The sequence below is a fragment of the Diabrotica undecimpunctata genome, chromosome 5 (assembly GCF_040954645.1).
Source record: "Diabrotica undecimpunctata isolate CICGRU chromosome 5, icDiaUnde3, whole genome shotgun sequence".
Taxonomy (NCBI): Eukaryota; Metazoa; Arthropoda; class Insecta; order Coleoptera; family Chrysomelidae; genus Diabrotica; species Diabrotica undecimpunctata.
The window spans coordinates 161,777,367-161,798,483 of record NC_092807.1 but is presented as its reverse complement, the minus strand read 5'-3'; the positions used below and the strand labels follow the sequence as shown (position 1 = coordinate 161,798,483).

The 21,117-nt window shown below is 32.3% G+C and overlaps 1 protein-coding gene across 1 annotated transcript in view; it reads right to left on the bottom strand.

Moving 5' to 3' along the window:
• Positions 1 to 21,117, bottom strand: part of LOC140442056 (uncharacterized) — a 304,302-nt gene that overhangs the window by 32,586 nt on the left and 250,599 nt on the right. The window contains exon 7 of the mRNA XM_072533113.1: positions 6,649 to 6,863. Coding sequence (XP_072389214.1) covers positions 6,649 to 6,863 — 215 coding nt within the window. The remainder of the gene's footprint in view (positions 1 to 6,648; positions 6,864 to 21,117) is intronic.

The window sequence follows — 21,117 nt, the reverse complement described above, 5'->3', positions numbered from 1 at the left end:
AACGGACAGAAAAGAAAACAGCGAGAAAACGCACGGATTACGAAGCAATTACTATGGATTTTGCAAAAAACTTACCAACGCATAGCATATCAACTAGTGATGTGTATTATAAAAGACAGCTTACTTTCGTGAGTTTTAACGTACATGTATTATCTACGAATCTATCTGTTTTTTACACATACTCACAAAACATCGCAAAGAAAGGTGCTGATGATGATATGTCTATGCTATATCATTTTTGTACAAAAATTCTCAGTCTACAAGTAAGACACCCTCGCATATTTTGCGACTCATGCGCTGGTAAAATAAAAATTATACATTAATTAGATTCTTACACCACTTCATTCGTGTAAAGAAACGGTTTGACTCTATCCGTGTCGTATTTCCAATTCAAGAGCACTCATACTTGGAATGCGACAAGGATTTTGGATTGATTAATCAAAAAGCTAGACTGGAAGTTCATGAGCAGTGCAATAACGTATTTAAAGCGACAAGATCAAAACCAACACCTTTTGATGTAATTGGTTGCAATCAAGAAATCTTCTTTTCTTCGACAAAATTTCCCACCAAATTTTATAATAAAACTTGTTCCTTTCCAACTAGACAAGTCCGAGAGCTACAGTACTCTATAAACCATCCTCGTATAGTTGCAGTAAAACAGATTGCCTACAATACTGCATCAACACATTTTGTTCTAGTACCTGCAAACTCAAAAAGTTCTTCAAATGTTGAGCCCTTTGTAGTGAATTAATACCAATACCTAGCTTAAAGTATAAGCAGCTACAAGAACATAAAAGATTCTTTTCATAGAAATTACAATCATTTTATGATAATTTGCCAGTAGTTGAAGTAAACCAAAGTGATAATGAATTTGATGTAAGTATAACTTGCAGATGGCGAAGGGTTATAATTCTTCCAAATTTTAAGGGAGTAAATAAAAATCTGTGTACTGCAAAATTACATGTGTGTATTATAGTAGACTAACTCTTCTTTTATTTGCAGGCACTTTAACCAGAACTGGACTTAGATCGGTTTTTCCACACATTTTTATTAATTTTTCTTTTGTGTAATTTAGAATTAAAATATAAAAGCTGTTTTTGTTAATATTACTAATAATATCTATTACAGTGAGTTTTGATAAAAAAAATCGTTTTCATTTTTGTCATCACCACTCCTTTACAACGTTTTTAATCTTTAATTAGGAATATCTCAAAACTATTTAAATGTGAATTAGATCGTATTTTTCCTGTACTTTTCATATATATATATATATATATATATATATATATATATATATATATATATATATATATATATATATATATATATATATATAAGAAGGTTTGGGAGAGATAGTACCTTTGTATCAGGTTATGTATAAATGTATATAAAACCAACAACTGGTTAAGTGTCCTTTGTTTTACCGGCGAAATTCTATTAGTAAAATAGTTTACTCATCCCATTTATCTCGTCAAATATTACCTCGTGGAAGATTATTAAATTTTTAAATTTCATTTTGAAGATATTTTTTACTCTGCATTTAAAGCGTGATATTTTCAAATTCTCTCTAAACTCGAGAGCTTCCGAGGAAGCAATTAATTACACAATTACACGACAGTTTTCATCTCGTGCAATTCAGTTTAGTTTTAACCTGTCAAGTATAAAGATAAGCAACTTTCCTACGTTATGAGCTAAGAGTTAAATTCAGATAATTTAATTTATTCAAAGTACCTAGTCGTAAACTGGATAGATAGGATATAAGAGGTTTATTCTACGGGGTATTTAAATATGACTTTTAATAAATACTTAATTAGTTTATGCAATTGATTTAATTTATTGATTTATATGAACTTCGACAAAATTAGTGTACTTATACTTATAGTTTCATTACTTTTAATAAAACAAAACGTTTTCACCGATTGTTGGATATAGATAAATAAATTAAATTTTTTTTAGCAGTGCCATCTAGTGGCTACTTTACTAGTTATTATTGTGTCACCTTTTTGTTTCAAGGTAGTAACAAAAATACAGCCATAAAGTTAACACGTGTTTTATTTGTTCATTAAATATTCATTGTTGTTCCACAACTCTATAATTTATTAGCACCGATTACTCCCTGTTGACTGCAATATTGAAAACTAAGGTGGAAAGGTACACAAACCATAAAAAAATTCAATATATAGATACAAGAAAGCTCTCTGACTTAACAGAAGGAACAGAAGTACAAGCATTCTTCTAATAGTGGGGAGAGTGGTACAAATATTTGGGCTGATTAGGTGAATGAAAAGCGGGACCTTTCTAAGAAAATCAAAAGCAGAATAGAGTAAGCCAAAAGATCTGTCCGAAATGCTGAAAGAAGGCGGAGAAGAAGTAGTCAGGTACCTAAAAATACTTTTTAATAAATGTCTATTTAAAGGAAACATACCTAAGGAAAGGAACACTACTATCACCATATTAATACATAAAAAAGGAGACAATGCAGATCTGAAAAATTATCGTCCAATATCACTATTATTACAACTCTATAAAACAAAGATTGTCAACAAAGTTCGATGTATATCAACCAGTAGCGCAGGCCGGTTTCAGAAAAGGGTTCAGCACATGTGATCACCTCCACACACTTAAAGTTCTAATAGAAAAAGTTAACGAATACAAATAACCAATCTGTGTAGCATTTATAGACTACGAAAAAGCTTTTGACAGCATAATTATGAACTATTGAGGAAGCACAGGTTAACAGCAGAATAGATTCTAGATATAGGATATTAATACATAATATTATATATATATATATATATATATATATATATATATATATATATATATATATATATATATATATATATATGAACACATATTTCTGTACAGTATAGTAACAAAACGTTTTATTACACTGTTCTCGAGAAAACAGATATATCTATCAATATACAAAAAAATATTTAAAGTCCCTTTAAATATTCATAATAGGCTTTACATATTTTGAAGTGAAAAATATTTTTCTTTACGACGAGACTAAACAAAAATATTATTGTTACATTCAACGGCTTCTGACATCAAACTTGAGGAAACTTCTAATACAGTTAAATCTGCTACTTACCGAATTACAAATCACTTACAGATAAACCCTTCTTTAAGTTATCTGGAGTTTCGTAAACTTTGTGGCGAGACAGGTTTATCTGGGGTGAACATGCTTTTTACAATTTACATTGAACTGTTTGTTACTTTCCGCAGCTTTGTTTAAATTATGCTTGTTTTACAGGCACTAATTTTCATTGGATTCATGATACTAAGTAAACTGAGATCACTTTCTAATTTATACATTGAAGTATTACCCAAATTTATTTTAAATAAAAAGATTTTTTTTAGAAAAAGGATAATAGTATGTAAGCTATTTATTATTCTGTAATTTTGGTTATTACTCCATCTGTTTTACAGGTTTAAGGCTTGGACTGGATGCATTTTGAGATTCAAGAAATCAAAAAAATCGGCGGTAATGGTGGGTGGAGTGAGTAACGAGCGATAGAGTGAATAGCCTTCTATATAACGTAATCAAAAATGATAATGACATACATAATTATCTGTAATATTATTAATCCTATGGATCGTAAGGCTAAAATATTGTATAGTAATTGACAAAGATGTCAATGTTACATTAATACAATTACAAAAATTAATATACGATTTCAGATTTCAGCAAGAGCTTTGCTAGGGTTTTGATGAATTGCTAGCTGTAGACTTCAGAATGTATGTTTTTTGAGATCCGTTATCTCATAAAAACATTTATAGTAGCATTATTGGCCAGCGACTGATTTATTTTTGGCACAGCTTCACCATCATTTTCTATCTGTTTTTCCTCTTCATTTTTTACTTTCTTTATCGAAAGGTCTCTGCACATTAAAGGGACGTGTGATTTATGTATGGTGTATGGACAGTAATGGGCTGTTTTCAATAAAAGAACTTGCGCTAAAACTTTGGCTAGATATTAATTTAGTTGTAGTAACATTCAATTATTAAATACGTAGTGTTTAAACTGATTGTGTTCTTATTTCCCACGCCAGTGGGTGGTCCTTCAAGTTGGAACTAATTACAAGACTTAGTACGCTCTAAATGGTAGCAAGATCGTCATCCTAATTTGTTAAACAAATGTCCGTTTAATTCTACCAGGCTTAATATACTTCTGTTGTAAGTCAGATATAGAAAGCACATTTGGACGTCCCTTCTTGACAACAGTAACGGGGTTGTAGGTACCATTCACAGAATGCTTAACGTAAAATGCTTTTCTGTTATCACGTTTGAATAAAAAGGAAAAAACATTGGATAAATCCAAAGATTGCTGGTCATCAGTGCGAGTACTCTTTTTATTGTTCTCTAAGAGTGGTTGTACGTTAAAGAAATCTTCCTGCTTCATAACAGTTAAGTCGAAGGGTCCTTTTTAATTATATTGTTTTATAATTTTATGCTACTTCTCAGGAGAGTACACAAGCAGAGTATTCTTTCTATGTTGTTTTTCTATAAGAGCAAAATTTCTGTCAGAGGGAAAGTGAGTGTGTCCGCTGACTAAAAATGGTGTATAATAGACTTAAACTTTTGTTCCTTCATTAGATGGAACCATAAAGACATTAGCCAGTTTTTGTTTTGCCCGGGACAATTATCCGTGAAGAAAACGAGATGTTCTACACTTATACATCCATATTTTCCTGCAATAAAATGCAGGACCAGTGGTTAATTTGGGAATCGGTAACGCTTGTTGCAAGTCAAACGATGTAACACTTGTCTTATTATCATTTTTGGACCGGTCTGTTTCGCTCTTCAGTAATTGTTGTATTGCCTGAGCCTTACACTTGTGCAAGTTAAGTCTTGTTAATTCGCTTTAATCATTTTGGATACTAATTTTGGATATTAATTTCGTTGCATGTCTTGAAAGTTTTCGATTTTGGCAACTTGAATTCAATATTATACTCGGTGCAGAATATCTTACGGTAAGTACTCCTTATCTGGTTCAATTTCCGCTTTTTTACACCAAGGGACTATCGATCCGAAAAGAGATTGGCAATACTCATGTTATGGTCCAGGTAAACTATATTCATGTCCTCTTGTCGACTGTGGTGACTTTGATACTTTGGAATCAAATTTATGTGGTTTTTAACACTTAGTATTTCCGAATCAGATATTTTGTTTACACGGAGTGTATGCTTTCCTCTGTTGTCTCTTTTTGGCACTAGATTTTCTTCTATCTTCTTGCGAACAATGTTATTTACTCTGCCCTTAGAAGCTTGAAGTCCATATATATTTAAAAAAATCTGTTTTACAGACACGTGTAGTTTCACCATTAACATTAATGGAGTAGACTGCATTGCTCTTTCTATGCGATTCTTGATGTTTTGCTTCTTTAGGTAGGACCTTTTCTTAACAATATCTATGCATCCGAATAAGTAGCTATTTTGTAACTCCCATAAACCAAGGTTCCAAAACTCGTTAAAAATATTGCTCCCGTGGTCCTGCAGCTTTTCCCTACATTTTTTAGTGCAACTGCAAGGCGGTTCCAATTCTCTACTAGGCACATTTTTTTCGTTTTGTCGCTTACATAATATGGTTGTCCTAAATTTCGTCGAATTTTTCTTTTTGATCTTGAATAACAGTGTTCATTTCTTTGCCTCCATCGACTTGTTGTGAGTTTTGTCGGGTGTATTTGGTTTTGTCCTTTTTCTTGATGGACCTTGTTCGTTATCATACAACAAAATGCAATATTATACCAAGCCATGTCACAATCCACTACAATTATACTTTAATCTTGAATGGTACTAATGTGACAAGTCACATTTAACAGAAAATTTACATACCGCTGCTTTTTCATCATTTGAGTTACTTCAAGATTGTACATAGTCAGGATCACGGTCACTGTCATCAAACGTCGACACAATTTCAGTATTTTTCTTGCTAGAATCGTCAAAACTCACAGAAATATCCGAATTGCTTCCGCCCATGTTCGCCATTTTGATGTGGCTTGTCATTATGTCGAGTAGATACTAAGACTAATAATTAGACCTATGCAATAGTGTTACCATAATTTTTAGTGGCTTTATATACTATCACTTTAACCGAGCATAGTATTAACTCTTTTTGAACTCATATGTGAACTCATTATCTTTCATTAAGCCCTTCATATATTTTAAACGGCAATGAGGCCGGTAATAACACTTGACTTACTAATTAATACATAATTGTGAGCCTGAAACATAAGGATTATAAGAAAAACCCAAAAAGGGATTAGAGGATAAAAATAGAGAAAAAGGGCACTTGACTAAGTTACTTGACAATTAGTAAACCACAAAGAGAATGTAAAGTAACTGATATTTATAAATAAATCAGAAGAGCACTAAGAGAACTACAATGATTTTGTTAGGAATAGGAATTTTTCGTAGTTATTGAATCAGCTCAGAAATTCTGGCGGGAAATAATACGGTCACACAACGAAAATACTATATTTTCAATGTATATTGTAAGCATCCTATATAATTTAAACGTATTTTGATAAGCATATCATTCTGTACGAGTAATTAAATATATAATTTATATGTAGTACTGTTTAGTTATAAACAAGGTGGTAGTTTGTATTAAAATATTCCTTTTCACAGTATAATTACTTACCCAAACTAGCGTCGTAGGTATTCATGTATTCCGATGTCATGAACTGCGATACAAGAGCCGTTTTCCCCACACCCGCGTCTCCAAGCATAACAACCCTGTATTTGGGAACTTCGACCTCCTCCGGCGATCCCAAGGGAGTCGAATCGACCGTATGGTATCCTGAACCGCAGCATGATCCATCAAATGGCGACCTTTCACCAGAAACGTTACTTGCTCTGAAATAGAAACCGAGATAGATAAATTAGTAGGAGAAAGACATAAACAACAAAACAAATCGCCTATCGGACACTTACTAACAGATGCGTACACAATAATTAAGAGCTACGAGTTACGAGTTATATGATAGATAGATAGATACGTTTATTGACAATTTTTACATAGTAAACCCTACATGTTATATCACAATATAAATAAGACACTTATGTATACATAGGAAATAACTAACAAATAATACAAGAACACATAATATAGCATATACAGTGAAAAATATAAATATAAAAATATAAAAACAAACAATTTAGTTAGGTGTAAAATAGTTTTCATATAAACGACCACACTAGTGGCTCAAACAAACAAATTCCTGTATACTATAGAAACAATGTTCCAGCAAGAAGTGTTTTGCTAATTTATAAAATTGTTTATAATTCATTGCCTTAATATTTTTGTTCACGTTTAAAAAACAATGTGTTGTTGATCAGCATGTGTTGATCAGCATGTGTTTTTACATCTTGTATATTATTATGAACAGTTAACAAACCTTCAAATACATATATTGAAGATAAAGAAAGAATGCCATACTTTTTGAACAAGGGTTTGTAGCTGGCGCGATATTTTGCTAAGTCAATAATTCGGATTGCTGCTTTTTGAAAATTGAAAACTTTATATGCATAGGACGAGTTTCCCTAAATAATTTGCAATATGTCAGGATACTATGAACCATTCGAAAATAAACTGACCTAAGAATGTCTCCACTCACAGAAGTATTCAATCTGGGCATGGCTAAAATCTGTAAGGCGAGCTTCCTACACAATCCATCAATATGATGCTACAAGTTCAATCTTGTATCCATGGTAACACCTAGTAATGTTACTGGTTCAGATGGTTTAACTTATCTATCGGAACTAAATACTATTGTCTGGGTTTTCTGCTTATTTAACTTAGGTTTGTTACAATTAAACCAGAATTTAGATTTTTCTATTATTTCCTGACTGTAATCAGTTCCTCTACCTCTACATAATAAGGTTTGTCATCTGCAAAAAGAACACAGTTGGCGTTTTACAACGCACTTGGTAAATCATTTATACAGGGTGGTCCTTAAGTAATTGTACAAAAAGAAACCGTAGATTCTACACTTAAAAATATTACGATTTAAGCCAAATTGCTTTAATAAAATGTTGATATTAAGAATGATACAGGGTGTTAAAGTGGAAATTTAAAATTTTAATTTTCGCTATAACTTTTATGTTTGTGAACATTTATGTATTAAAATTAATAACTGGGTACTATTCAACATCATAAATTATAATTTGATGCATGCCTTAATGTAGCTAATAGAGGGCGCCACATATGCTACATATGTGGCATACATTTGCACTTAACTTTTTTGCTCTTTAAGTTACCGGTGTTTGTGATATAAAATATTAAAGATACATTATTTTAACAAAAAAAATGTATACTTGTTAATAACTTCAAAACTCAATAGTTGTCGAGATAATTGCATTTTACAAATCAATTACATAATTCAGATTTAACACAATTACTCCAAGCAACGAAAGAAAATTAGACAAAAACATCAATACCTCTGAATTTTGGTATAAAATGCCTTTAATAAAGTTAATAGTTAATGAAATATTAAATTAAATTAATATATTAGCAGGATAGTATAGTAGGATTTGACAAAATAACAGAATAATTGGATTTTACATCAAACATTTTACATTTTGTATTAAATTAAAGTCATAATCAAAATATTTTATTTATAAACCAAATTAAGAAATAGCTGTTGATTGTAATCGAACAGATCCTGGTTCGATTTTTACCGGAATATGTAAAACACATTTTTCATAATGATCTGTATCCATCTCCTCATGGTAATCTCCAGTATTTTTAGAAACAAATGCATTTAAACCATCTTCAACAAATCCTGAGTCGCTATTAATACGGATTATAAGGCGTTTTCCCTTTCCGGATGGCGCTTTTAAACCTGTCTACAAACCAGTTAAGTTTGTTTGCTTTTTACATTTAAATCCTGCCATATTTTTGTCACAGTATGCCCTTTATTTAACCGTATTTCATCTGTAATATGTTTTATTTCATCTCTTCGAAATTCTGTTATTTGTTTTAGGTACTTACTGCGCCATAAAATAATTTCTATTTTTCAATAGGGGGTACTAGTCCTCTTCCTCTTTCTCTTGAAATACCTTTAAAGTTCATTTCACGTAAAGTACGTGACAAAACTCGTCTTGATATGTTTGGAATATTTGCATTAGATTGAAGAGAAGAAGCAATTTTTTTATAATTGGTAGTTCCTTTTTGAAATAAAATTCATGTACTGCATGATGAATGGCCTGTTTGGTTGTATTATCCAATTTTATTTGTTTCTTTCCTCTTGTCTCGAACTTCAAGTAATATTATCGTTTGTTTCATCGTCTGTTTTAATTACTCTGTACACACTAGCTTCGGAAACTGTTAAAAACACTTGTCAAAATACTACACAATGTAACTACATTGCTTAAATTCATATTTTGTTTTCTGTCTCTAAGTCCCTCAAACACATTTCCAATCATAGTTTTTTCTTCGTGTATTAAATTGTGACATTTCTTTTTGATATACGGTTCACTATACTACTATCATCATCATCTTGGTGCTACAGCCCTTAGAGAGCATCGATCTTCTCAAGCTTTCTACGCCATTCTGTTCTGTTCCTTGCTTGCATTTTCCAGTTGCCGACTCCGATCTTCTCGGCATCTTGTGTTACCCCGTCCATCCACCTCAGCTTTGGTCTACCCCGTCTTCTCATTCCCATGGGTTGCGCTGTTAGAATCCTTTTTATCATGTTCGATTAAGGGGCCCGGGCTACATGTCCTGTCCACTGCAGGCGGTTTCGCTTAATTATAGTGGTAATATCTTTACCACCAAACGTATTCTTGTAGATATTCTGCAGTTCAAAGTTATATCTATGCCTTCATATTCCGTTCTCACAGACCGCTCCGTATATCTTGCGTAGCACCTTTCTTTCAAAAATCGATAGAGCAAATTCATCTGTTTTAGTTAGCGTCCATGCCTCTAGTGTTATATACAGCCTTGTAAGAGTTTTTTGAGATAGACGTTTGTTAGCTAAGTACTTTGATAGACCATGAAAACACCTGTTTGCAATTATTATTCTCCTTTTTATTTCACAGATGTGTTATTAACCGATGTCCCGAGATATATGAACTCTTTGACTGCTTCGAAGTTTTGGTCATTGATGATTAAATCTGCGTCAACATTTCCAGATCTTGTGTTTGTGTTCGTCGCCATGGATTTGGTTTTATTTTGATTTATATGTAACCCCATTCGTTCTGCTGCTACTACTAGCTCGGTATTATTTCCGCAGTTCTCGCCCTGGTTCTTGTTTTAATGTCCACGTCGTCTGCATATGCTAGAATTTGGACTGATCTATTAAATATTGTTCCCCTGCTACTAAATTAGCGTCTCGTACAACTTTTCTAAGGCGACATTAAAAAGCTGACAGACCAGCGTATCTCCCTGCCTTAACCCACTATGTATTTCAAATGGGGTTGACGAGTCGTTTTGAATTTTTACTGCTGATAGCATCTTCGCCATTGTCACTTTTATCAAACATATGAGTTTTTTGGAACTCCTTATTCATTCATAGCGTTGTAAAGACTTGGTCTTAAGACACTGTCATATGCCGCTTTAAAATAGACAAAAATATGTCTTCTACTATCAGTCATATTTATTATTCGTCACAAAATTGAATTAAACTAAATTAGTTACAATTCACAAGAATTAAACCCATTTACGTTTAACGTAAAAGCTCATTCATTAGTAACAATACTACAAACAATTCTGTTCTTTGCTTTATGAAACCCCTGTAAGTGAGCTTATGAAACCGATGTACAGATAACAGACAATAAAATTGCTACCCAAACCATGACGTTGTTGGCAGTTACATCACCGTAATTTGCGATGATGTTGTTGATCGCAGACATTATCTACCGATAGAGAAAGATGATATTAACTACAACATTGCAGATAACTTCAAGTTGAATCATACACGTTGACAACGTTGTATTTTTCTCAGAACCCAAATCTTTGCCCAAACATTTGAATAGTTTAAAAATGGACCAGACAAATTATTGAAACTGATTTCATATAAAATGAGATATCTTCTATCTCAACGCATATTCTTTGAACACTTAGAAGAAGAAGGTTTTTGTCAATTTTTAAGAGACTAAACAGATTCTACAATAATTCTCTAATTTGTTTATTGAATAATAATCAAATTTTCTCCTTTTGTCTGAACACAAATATTTTTTTTGTAAGGTAAACGTTAAATTTTACTGACACACAAAAAATAATTAAAATATGCGTCACTTTCTACAATTGTGATATTTGACTGTACAGACAATCGACACTCAATTATCTCAAAGTTTCTTATTTCTTAAAGTATAAAATAAAAACTAAGTAGAATAATTAATAGGAACCCTTGGCATTTATAAATAAGTAAAACTCTTATACATGACACTAAAAGATAAGCCCTTTAAATAAATTATATAGAGTGCAAAGCGTTTCGAAACAAAGTAGATATATAATTCATATCCAACTCTTAGAATTGTTGCTCCATTTCCTTTAATCAACCACAAAAGTTATTTTCTCCAAATTATCTGAAAAATAAACGCGCTGGGATGAAGGAAACAAAATAAATAATGCAGTGTGAAATAAACGAAGCGATAATGAACTTCCTTTTTTCTATAGAAAAAACTAAAGTTACGAGTGAAAGCTTGCAAAAAATGCTGCTCGGGCGCTGGAACGAATATTAATGAAATAGGCCGTTTGACAATGTTTTTATTACATAAATAAGTAATAATATATGTAAAAATGTAATCAATTTTAAGTTGTTGTAACAGAATGTAAAAAGCTGTAGGAAGATTACAAATCATAGATTTTTCTATAGAAAAGTAAAAAAATTACTATAAAACTTTACTCCAAGAGTCCAGATTGGAATATATGGGACAGGAATACAGTATGGAGAGACAAACAAATAGTAACAATAATACTACTAACAACGAGGTCCGCACTGCGTTAATTAAAATGAAAAACGGGCGATCTCCAGGACCTGGCAATATAGCTGTAGAGTTATTTAAAGCAGGAGGTCCACTCCTAATAGAACGAATAACTTTTCTAAAGAATCAATGCTGCCAACAAATTAAAGTACCATCTGAATGGAAAACCGCTCACCAAGTGTCCATCTTTAAAAAGGGTAATCAAAAAGATCCTAACTGCTACAGAGGATTAAGAGTCCTACCTACTTTTAGGAGATTGTTTGGCAAGATAATAAATGGAAAAATACATATGATGTAGAACATCTAATTCTTCTTCTTCCTATGCCGGCCCCATTAACGGAGGTTGGCGACCACATTTTTAAAAGCTTCTCTATCTTTTGCAACGTGGAATAATTCGTCTACAGTCATGTTTGTCCAGTCTCGAATATTTCGCAGCCATGACTGCCTTTTTCTACCTATTCCCTTTTTGCCATCGACTCTACCCTGCATGATGACCTGCAGAAGACAATATTTATTATTTCTTAGTATGTGTCCAAGGTATGCAGTCTTGCGTACTTTTATCGTTCTCAACAATTTTTTGTCTCGACCCATCCTTCTCAGCACTTCCTCATTGGTGACCCTGGCAGTCCATGGGATTCTCAACATTCTCCGGTATATCCAAAGTTCAAAGGCTTCAATCTTTTTAACTATTTGCGTTTTTAGTGTCCATGTTTCTACCCCGTACAATAGTTGCGACCAGACGTAACATTCAACAAACCTCAGTCTCAGCGCAGTATTCAGATTTTTGTCACAGAACAATTGTTTAAATTTTAAGAACGCTACCCTTGCCATTTCTATTCGTACTCGGATCTCTTGGTCTGGATCTAATTCTGTGTTGATGTAAGCTTCCAGATATTTATATTTTGTCACTCTCTCTATTTGATGTCCACCAAGAGTTAGTTGTTCATTATTTATTGGACTCCTTGATACTATCATAAATTTGGTCTTATCTGTGTTGATGTCAAGTCCCATTTGAATGAATTCACTATTTATTGCATCTAGTAAAGTTTGTAGGTCTTCTATACTCTCAGCCATAATTACCGTGTCATCTGCAAATCTCATGGTGTTTATGATTTCTCCGCCAATTCTTATTCCCTCTTTTCTTTCCCTTTCTGAATATGACCTGTGAGTACACGTTGAAAAGCGTCGGAGACAAGACACATCCTTGCCTAACCCCTCTCGCAATCGGTATATTATAACATTTAATTAGCGAAGATTAAAGTGGATTTACGCCTGGTAGATCTTGCACTGATAGCTTTATGCTCCAACAATTAATAGAAAAAAGAATAGCGGTTGGTACCGAAGTACATCTAGCCTTCATCGACCTAGAAAAGACGTATGAATAATCACAGAAGTATACAGGGATAACACTACCTACCTAAAAATCGGTAATAGACTATCAGGGCCAATAAAAGTAACTAAAGGACTAAGACAAGGATGCAGTATGTCACCGTTACTGTTTAATTTATATATTAACACAGCCCTCCAAAATTGGAAAAACCATTGCCAGGGAATGGAAATCCCTGCCTGAAATTTGCGGATGACCAAGTCGTCCTAGACTAGGATTCTTATGATCTAGAATTTATGATAAAGCGTCTATACAGAGAATATGTAAAATGGGAGTTACAAGTCTGCACGAAGAAAACATAATATTTAGTTATCAATTTAGATGCATGGTTTGAAGTTTTGATAGACGAGGACGTGGAAATCAAACAAATAGAAAAATTTAAATGTTTAGGAGCACTCATTGATAAGAACGGCTTGGAAGAAACCGAAATTAAACACCGAATTAATCAGGGACTTAAAATTGTAGGATGTCTGCACTCCTTATGGTGGGATCACAACATTTGCAAAAGGAACAAAAAAAGAATAGGGCAAACCATATTTGAATCAGTTCTTTGTTATGGCTGGATGGACAATTAATGCAGACCTTAAGAGAAGATTGTTGGAAGTTGAAATTGATTATTTGAGAAGAAGTGCTAGAACATCAAGGCTGGAAAGGACACCTATTGAAAATTTATGACGAACGTTGGCCACATACAGATGGAAGCCCCCTTGAAGAAAAAAAAGTTAAACAAAATAATAGAAGAATACATTGTCACGTAGAAAATAGGTATATTAAGGTCATGTTCTAGCTTACAATTCTGTTAGATCTCACCATGGTAACTTAAAATCTATTAATCATTTTCCCAGACCTAAAAATCAGAAAAATATTGGTTAGTTCCTAGAAAAAATAAATTCTTCTTCCTTCTTGTCTGTGATCAAGTGATCCTCTGCTCAGACGGGCCCAGGTAGAAAAAAAGAGGTGCATTTTTGAGATTATCAAGCTTTTGGCGAAGTTCCTCAACCTCCTGAATGAGTTCTGGGACCACTTTTAAACATTATTCACAATAATTAGTGTAGAAAAACTTAAGTTATTCGGGTTCAATCTCAAAAACACTAAGTCCAGAGCAAGACTTTTTATTAAAAAAACCCACTTCAGCTGTCACATGTGCCATATGCCATAATCATTATTTAAAACATCATTTTAGCACCTATTGCATTTTATGTGAAACATTTTAGGTTATAAATTTTTAAAGTATCTATTTTCTTAATATAGTACGATTTTGGGGTTTATAACAATTATCAAACTTACTGAAAAGAAAAAAACACTTTCACTTTAATAAATTTAAATATGCGACATATTTTGAGATTATGCACATATATGTAAATATGGGGGAATAGAAGTAGGTGGCAAATAGAAATGATGGCTCATAAAAATTAAAAAATATAGAAGTAAAAATGCATATACTGTAATCCGTCAAAGCTTATGACACAGCTGAATTTGCGCTGTGGTAATGGCCGACTTTAAAAAAAATGACAATTAGGAGAAGTAGACCTAGGGATACATAAATAATTTTATCTAAAATTTATAGTCGATTAATTATATCAAATTTCCGAGTGTTAAAAGTTTCCATTGATAGTTTAACAAATAGCATATATTTTTTCATCGTTTTAACCGATTTAACTGTTACTCATGTTACTACCACATCAACTGTTGCCTTGTTTTTTACTTGATTAACTAATTAGTTATTAACGCTAACATACAATAGTATTTTTGGAAAATAAACATTTATTTTCATTTAAAATTATACCTGTCTCATGGATTTCTCCATTTCCTTTATACTCTAATGCATTCGGTAATGGTGTGGGCGTTGTAATGAAAGGATTATTAACCTGACACAACCACAGTTATATGCTGTCATGTCCATTATGAAGGTTTAAAGAAAAAACTTACGTATTATTTGTAAAACGTAAGTTTCCACATTTTTCATTAGTGATGATAATCTAAAACGTTATTGAAAACGCATACTTATTTTTTAATTATGGATTAGCCTAATTAAAACTTTAAAAATATTCGAATTCATATGAATAATAAAATATTCAATATGATTTGGAGTGTCCATAGACCTGGTGCACTGGAATATACTGTTCTTTTGTCTTGGAGCCTCTACATTCATTTTTGAGTTTAATAGACATTCTATTTCGTATACTTTTTTATTATTTGTGTTAGGTTCAAGATCGATAAAGAATAGTGCAGGTTCTTTTGTTAGTCTATGTTTAACATTGATTATGTTTCTAACATTTTTTCGTAAGTTCAGTTTTTATATCATCTGTATCAATTGACGGAGTCCTCTTACTACAATTCTATATGCTTTATCCTGTTGAAGTTGGTAGCTGTACAATAAAATTTTCTTTTCTCTCATGCAGCTTACTAGTTTACTGTACTAATTTAATGGGGAGTAAAAATCACTGTTAAACTGAATAATATTACAGAAAAGTTCATAGGAAAATTTAGAATAGTTAACAGAACCTGAAGAAGTGTAATGCTGTTAAATTACATAGAAAATAAAGGCTATTTGTGAGTGAATACTTTATTGGATAAAAACCGCAGAGAACATGGATTTGGCTGATCCCAAACGAAAAGCAAAAAATAAAAGAGACTTTATATTACCTTAAAAAAACTAATATTAAAATATGTCACAAGTGACTAATCCAATCAAACGACGAGTTTGGTTTTATGTATACATAAACCGAGAAAACTGAAAGCTCATCAGTTGTTGCCTGACAGATATCACCGGTGATACCATATATTATATGGGTGATCTAAACACTAATAAATAATGACCTAAATAATAAAACCAAGACCAAGGTTATACAAGTGCATGCTCCCACAACAACACATTAGGAAGAGGCAGTTGAAATGTTTTACGAAGATTTGAAAACAGCATTAGAAGAAAATGATACAAAGAATACCATCATGATGGGAGATTTCAAAGTAAAATTAGGTAAAAAAGAAGAAAATACTGATACTAAAATAGGGATGTAGGGTTATGGCACACGAAATGAAAGAGGAGAAAAATTATATAAGTTCTTAGAACAACAAAATTTATATGCCATGAACACACATTTTAAGAAACAGCAAACCGAAAATGGACATGGATATCTTCCGATAAAAAGACGAAAAACGACATCGATTCCTTCTTGTGTGGGAACAAAAACATTTTTGAAGATGTAACTGCTCTCAATTGATTCACAACTGGCAGCAATCATCGCCTTTTAAAAGCAAGGATTCTTGTTAAACAGACGAAAACCAATAGAAACAGATCACATAATTCTGATCTGATCACATCTGATTGTAATTAGATAGATCAAACTAAAATGCGACAGAAGGGAGATGAGTACAGAGATGTCTTAAGAAAAGAATTTGTCGAACATTATCAACAAGAATATTCCGACATGAACACAATTAACAAAGAAATCCAACGAAAGCTCTTAAAAGCAGGACTGACTGTTGCAAAGAAAACCAAAAATAAAGAAGGCAGAATAAGTAATGGACCGAAACAGTTGATGGAAAAGAGACGCACATTTTTAAGCGAAGAAAAGCGAAACACCTGAAATGCTTAAGATCAAACTTAGGAAAGCCTATAATATTCTCATTGAAGGATAAAGATGCAAAAGATATAAAAGAAAAGAACGAAATCCTAAAAGTTTGACAAAACTTCTCTTTAAAAAGGGAGAGAGGGAAGATCTGAAGAACTATAGGCCAATCTCCCTGCTGTTCCAAATGTACAAACTGTTGAGAGTAATAACTAACAGGTTAACGTCGAAGCTCGATAGCCATAAACCGGTAGAGCAGGCAGGATTCCAAAAAAAAGTTACAGTACAGCGGATCATCTTCTTACAGTCAGAACGCTAATAGAGAAAGCCAATGAATATTACTTGAACTTATACATTGGCTTCTTTGATTATGAAAAGGCATTCGACTTCATGTAACTTTGGGCAATAGAGAGAGCTATGAACAACTGCAGGATAGATTCCCAATACAGAATGTTCATACATAATATTTACAAGAAAGCTACAATGAAAATACAAATAGATGAGAAAACCAAAGCTATACCAATCAACAGACAAGTTCGCCAGGGAGATGTTATCTCACCAAAACTATTCACATGGACTGGAAGACTTGTTCAAAGACATTAACTGGGCAGATAATGGGAAGCAGGAATAAATGTTAATGGAAGAAAACTGAGTCATTTGAGATACACTGCTGACATTGTAATATTCACTACAAGTTTTGAAGAACTACAGACCATGATGACGCAACTATTTCAAGCTTCGAAAAAAGTAGGTCTTAAGATTAACTAAAAATAATGACAAATACACCGAACATTAGAGAAATAACGTTGAACCACATAAATTTAGAAACAGTAAGCGATACTTCTATCTGGAACAGATAATGAAAGTTAACAAAGAAAATCAATCTGCCAAAATTACCAGAAGAATAAGGTTAGCGTGGGCAGCATTTGTAAAACTGAGTTAGATCTTATAAAGCACTAAAATAGAACACTATTTGAAAACCAGAATTTACGATCAGTGTATCAGGAGAACATGCTTACAAATTAAAATGGAGCTTCTCAGGACACAATGCCCGACTGAAGAATAAAAGATGGAACCACGAAATACAACAATGGAGAGCAAAGTTACGAAAGAGAAGCAGAGAAAGACCACAAATGAGATGGACTGATGACATTAAGAAGATCGGAGGACACAACTGGAAGCAAGTGGCGCAAAATAGAAAACACTCGATTGATTTGGGGGGAGGCCTATGTCCAAAGTTGGATTACTTAAGGCTGAAAAAGAAGAAGACCTAAACACTAGGTAACACCGGTCACACACAGCTTGTTTTAGGCCTAATTTCAATGGTCACAGTGTTGAAGGAACGAAAATAACATTTCTTTATGAAATATGTATTTAATATCTATTTTATCTAAATTAAACTAATAAGTGGAGAAGGGTGGTGTTAATAAAATACGAATACTTTGTAAATGCAAAATGTTTTGTACGAAACCCAAATCAAATTAGAAATTTATTTGAAATAAATAATTGATAATAATGTTTATCATTTAATGAAGCACATTCTTCATAATTATCTTTTACACTATATAAAACTTACAAATTTAAAAAATCTGCACAATTAATGTAACCATCGGTATAGATTTTACGTGTGTATGATGTGAAATTCTTCGTACGCTTGCAATGCGCACGATGCGAAAGAAAAGCTGCTAACTGAACCATCAATTAGAGCCTGTGATTCTCTTTTGTGGCAATTTACCCACAGCTTAGGCTTTATATCACGACGTTAAAAGCCAATTTCAGTTTGCCGCTTAATTGTGGTGCTATCGATTTTTCGTTCTTTGCATTACAGAGACGCAGCTTTCAGAGGGTTTAAAAGAGTTATGAATTATGCAAAATGATTTTCCTTAAACGTATAAGTATAATACGTACAAGTATTATTATAAATCAAATAACAAAGGATGTTAAAATTTTTATAATACAAAGCTTAACTTTCAGAATTTAACCATATAATGGTTTAGTCGGATAGAATTGGAAGAGAGAAAGAAATTAGTGACCACAATTAAATAAAAAAAACTTGAATATCTAGGCCACATATTGAGACATGATAAGTGACGTCTACTTTAATTGATTATCCAGGGAAACAGGGCTTACATCGGTCGAACTAATCAGAAGCGCAGTAAGGAAGATCAGAATTGCCATGTCAACTTTTCAGCAGACGCAGTTTAATTTTGTGTATCAGTAGTCGCACACGGTCTACTACACCGATCATAAAAATAGTCCTCTGGATGCATTTTGTGTAAATTTCAATAAAATAATCTATCGTTTGTAGTTTTTTAATACTATTTATTATTATTGACATATGTTGTTCATTTAAAATGTTTATTTACGTAGCACAAAAAATATTCCACAATTTTTATAATAGTTTGATTTATTCTCTTTTATACTAAACAAATTAAAATTAATTTAAAATTAGAACCTAACATATCAGTCTTCAAGAACTATCTTAAACAAAAATAAAACATTATTTCATTAAGACCTATCATAAAAAAATAGATGGCAAAAAACGTAATAAAATTAAGCCAGAATATTTTTACAGTCATTGCAAATTACTTTTTATTAATTCGAGATTCGTGAATTTAAAACTAAGTGGGAGGAATATTTCTAATTTACTCATCACAATAAATATTACCCTAATGTTTGATATTTGAAATTTCTTTATGTTTAACTGATATTTAAGATAAATAATTTGATCAACTTGCTCAAGTTTGTTACTATTTACATAAATAGACGGCCTTGTATTCTGTTGTGTACTTATTGCGAGTTTGCAATAAGTAAACAACCGATATTTGTGTTCAGCCTACTCGAAAGCCTCCGTGTAATGACTCTCCACTGATTTATACTAAAATTAACATTAAATTCTAGGAGATGAAATCACCCTGGGCACCAGATATCTTAGAGTTCATCGCTGTCATAATATTCTTGTTTAACAACCCCCAAAACCCCCCAAGTAATGATTTTTGACTGATTTAGAAAGAAAATAACATAAAAATTCAGAAGACGAGGTTCACCCTTCACCAGAAAGCTCGAGAACCATTTCCGTCATAGTATTTGTGTTCAGCGACTTTGTAAAGGCTACAATTTTTTTTCTATGTACTTTGAAAATGTAGTGTTACAATATCCCGAATGGAATGCAAAAAGTTGCACAGCGATTCATATTGCTGCGGAAAATTGGTAGGTTTAGGGCTTTTTAGTGCCTCATTTCCACGCCTATACCCGGTTCATAATTTGTCGATAGCTCACTACAAGTTTAACCCTAATTAGAAAACTGATATACAGAGAGGATAGGTAATACGATATAATAGTAAAAAACAACTTGAAACTGACGGTTTAAGATGTTTTCGACTAACCAACCTTGTATCTGAAGGAATACAATACCTTATAATCCTATTACGAGGGTATTTTGAATGGTTACAGATGTGTTACACCAGTGTCGTAGAGTATATCATTGAAACATTTTTTTGAACTAAATGAATATATTTTTTAAATTATACTTATGTAAATTGTATTTTTTAATAAAACTTCTTTATTTTATTCAAAAATAAAAAGTTTCTTGCCATTTGTAAAAGATACATTTATTTAATTAAGGGGAAAGGCGCCAAATGTCGCCTGGTATAATTTCCAATGTGTTTTAAATTATCCATTATTTTCGAATCCGTAGAAAACTAATAAATATTTTTGAAAAATTTAAACGCAGAATGAAAGATTACATTATTACTGAGGGCAGAAAGTCCCTGAAAACTTCTACAATGTTTATTTTAATATGTTATGTAACAGGGGTGAAAATAAAAGAGAAAATATAGTATAATTTTTAATTGAAAATATTGCATGCAAAAGAAACTTTTTATTTATTCTAATAAATATTTCATTCTGCCTTTAAATTTTTCAAAAATGCTGTTTAGGTTTCTCAGGATTTGAAAAAAAATGGATACATTTAAAACACATTGAACATTTTGACAGGCGACATTTTGCGCCTTTCCCCTTTAATACCATACGATTACAACTATTATTACTTACCTTATATAATTACGATTAGAAAACTATTCAAATTTAAAATAAATAGGATCAACTTCGGAATCCGAGTCATCTTGAGGGTTAATAATTAGCGGTTGTGTCTCTACGATCGCATCAATTATGTTATCAAGATCCCACATTTTTTGTTCTTCTTCTATTATATGCCTTACTG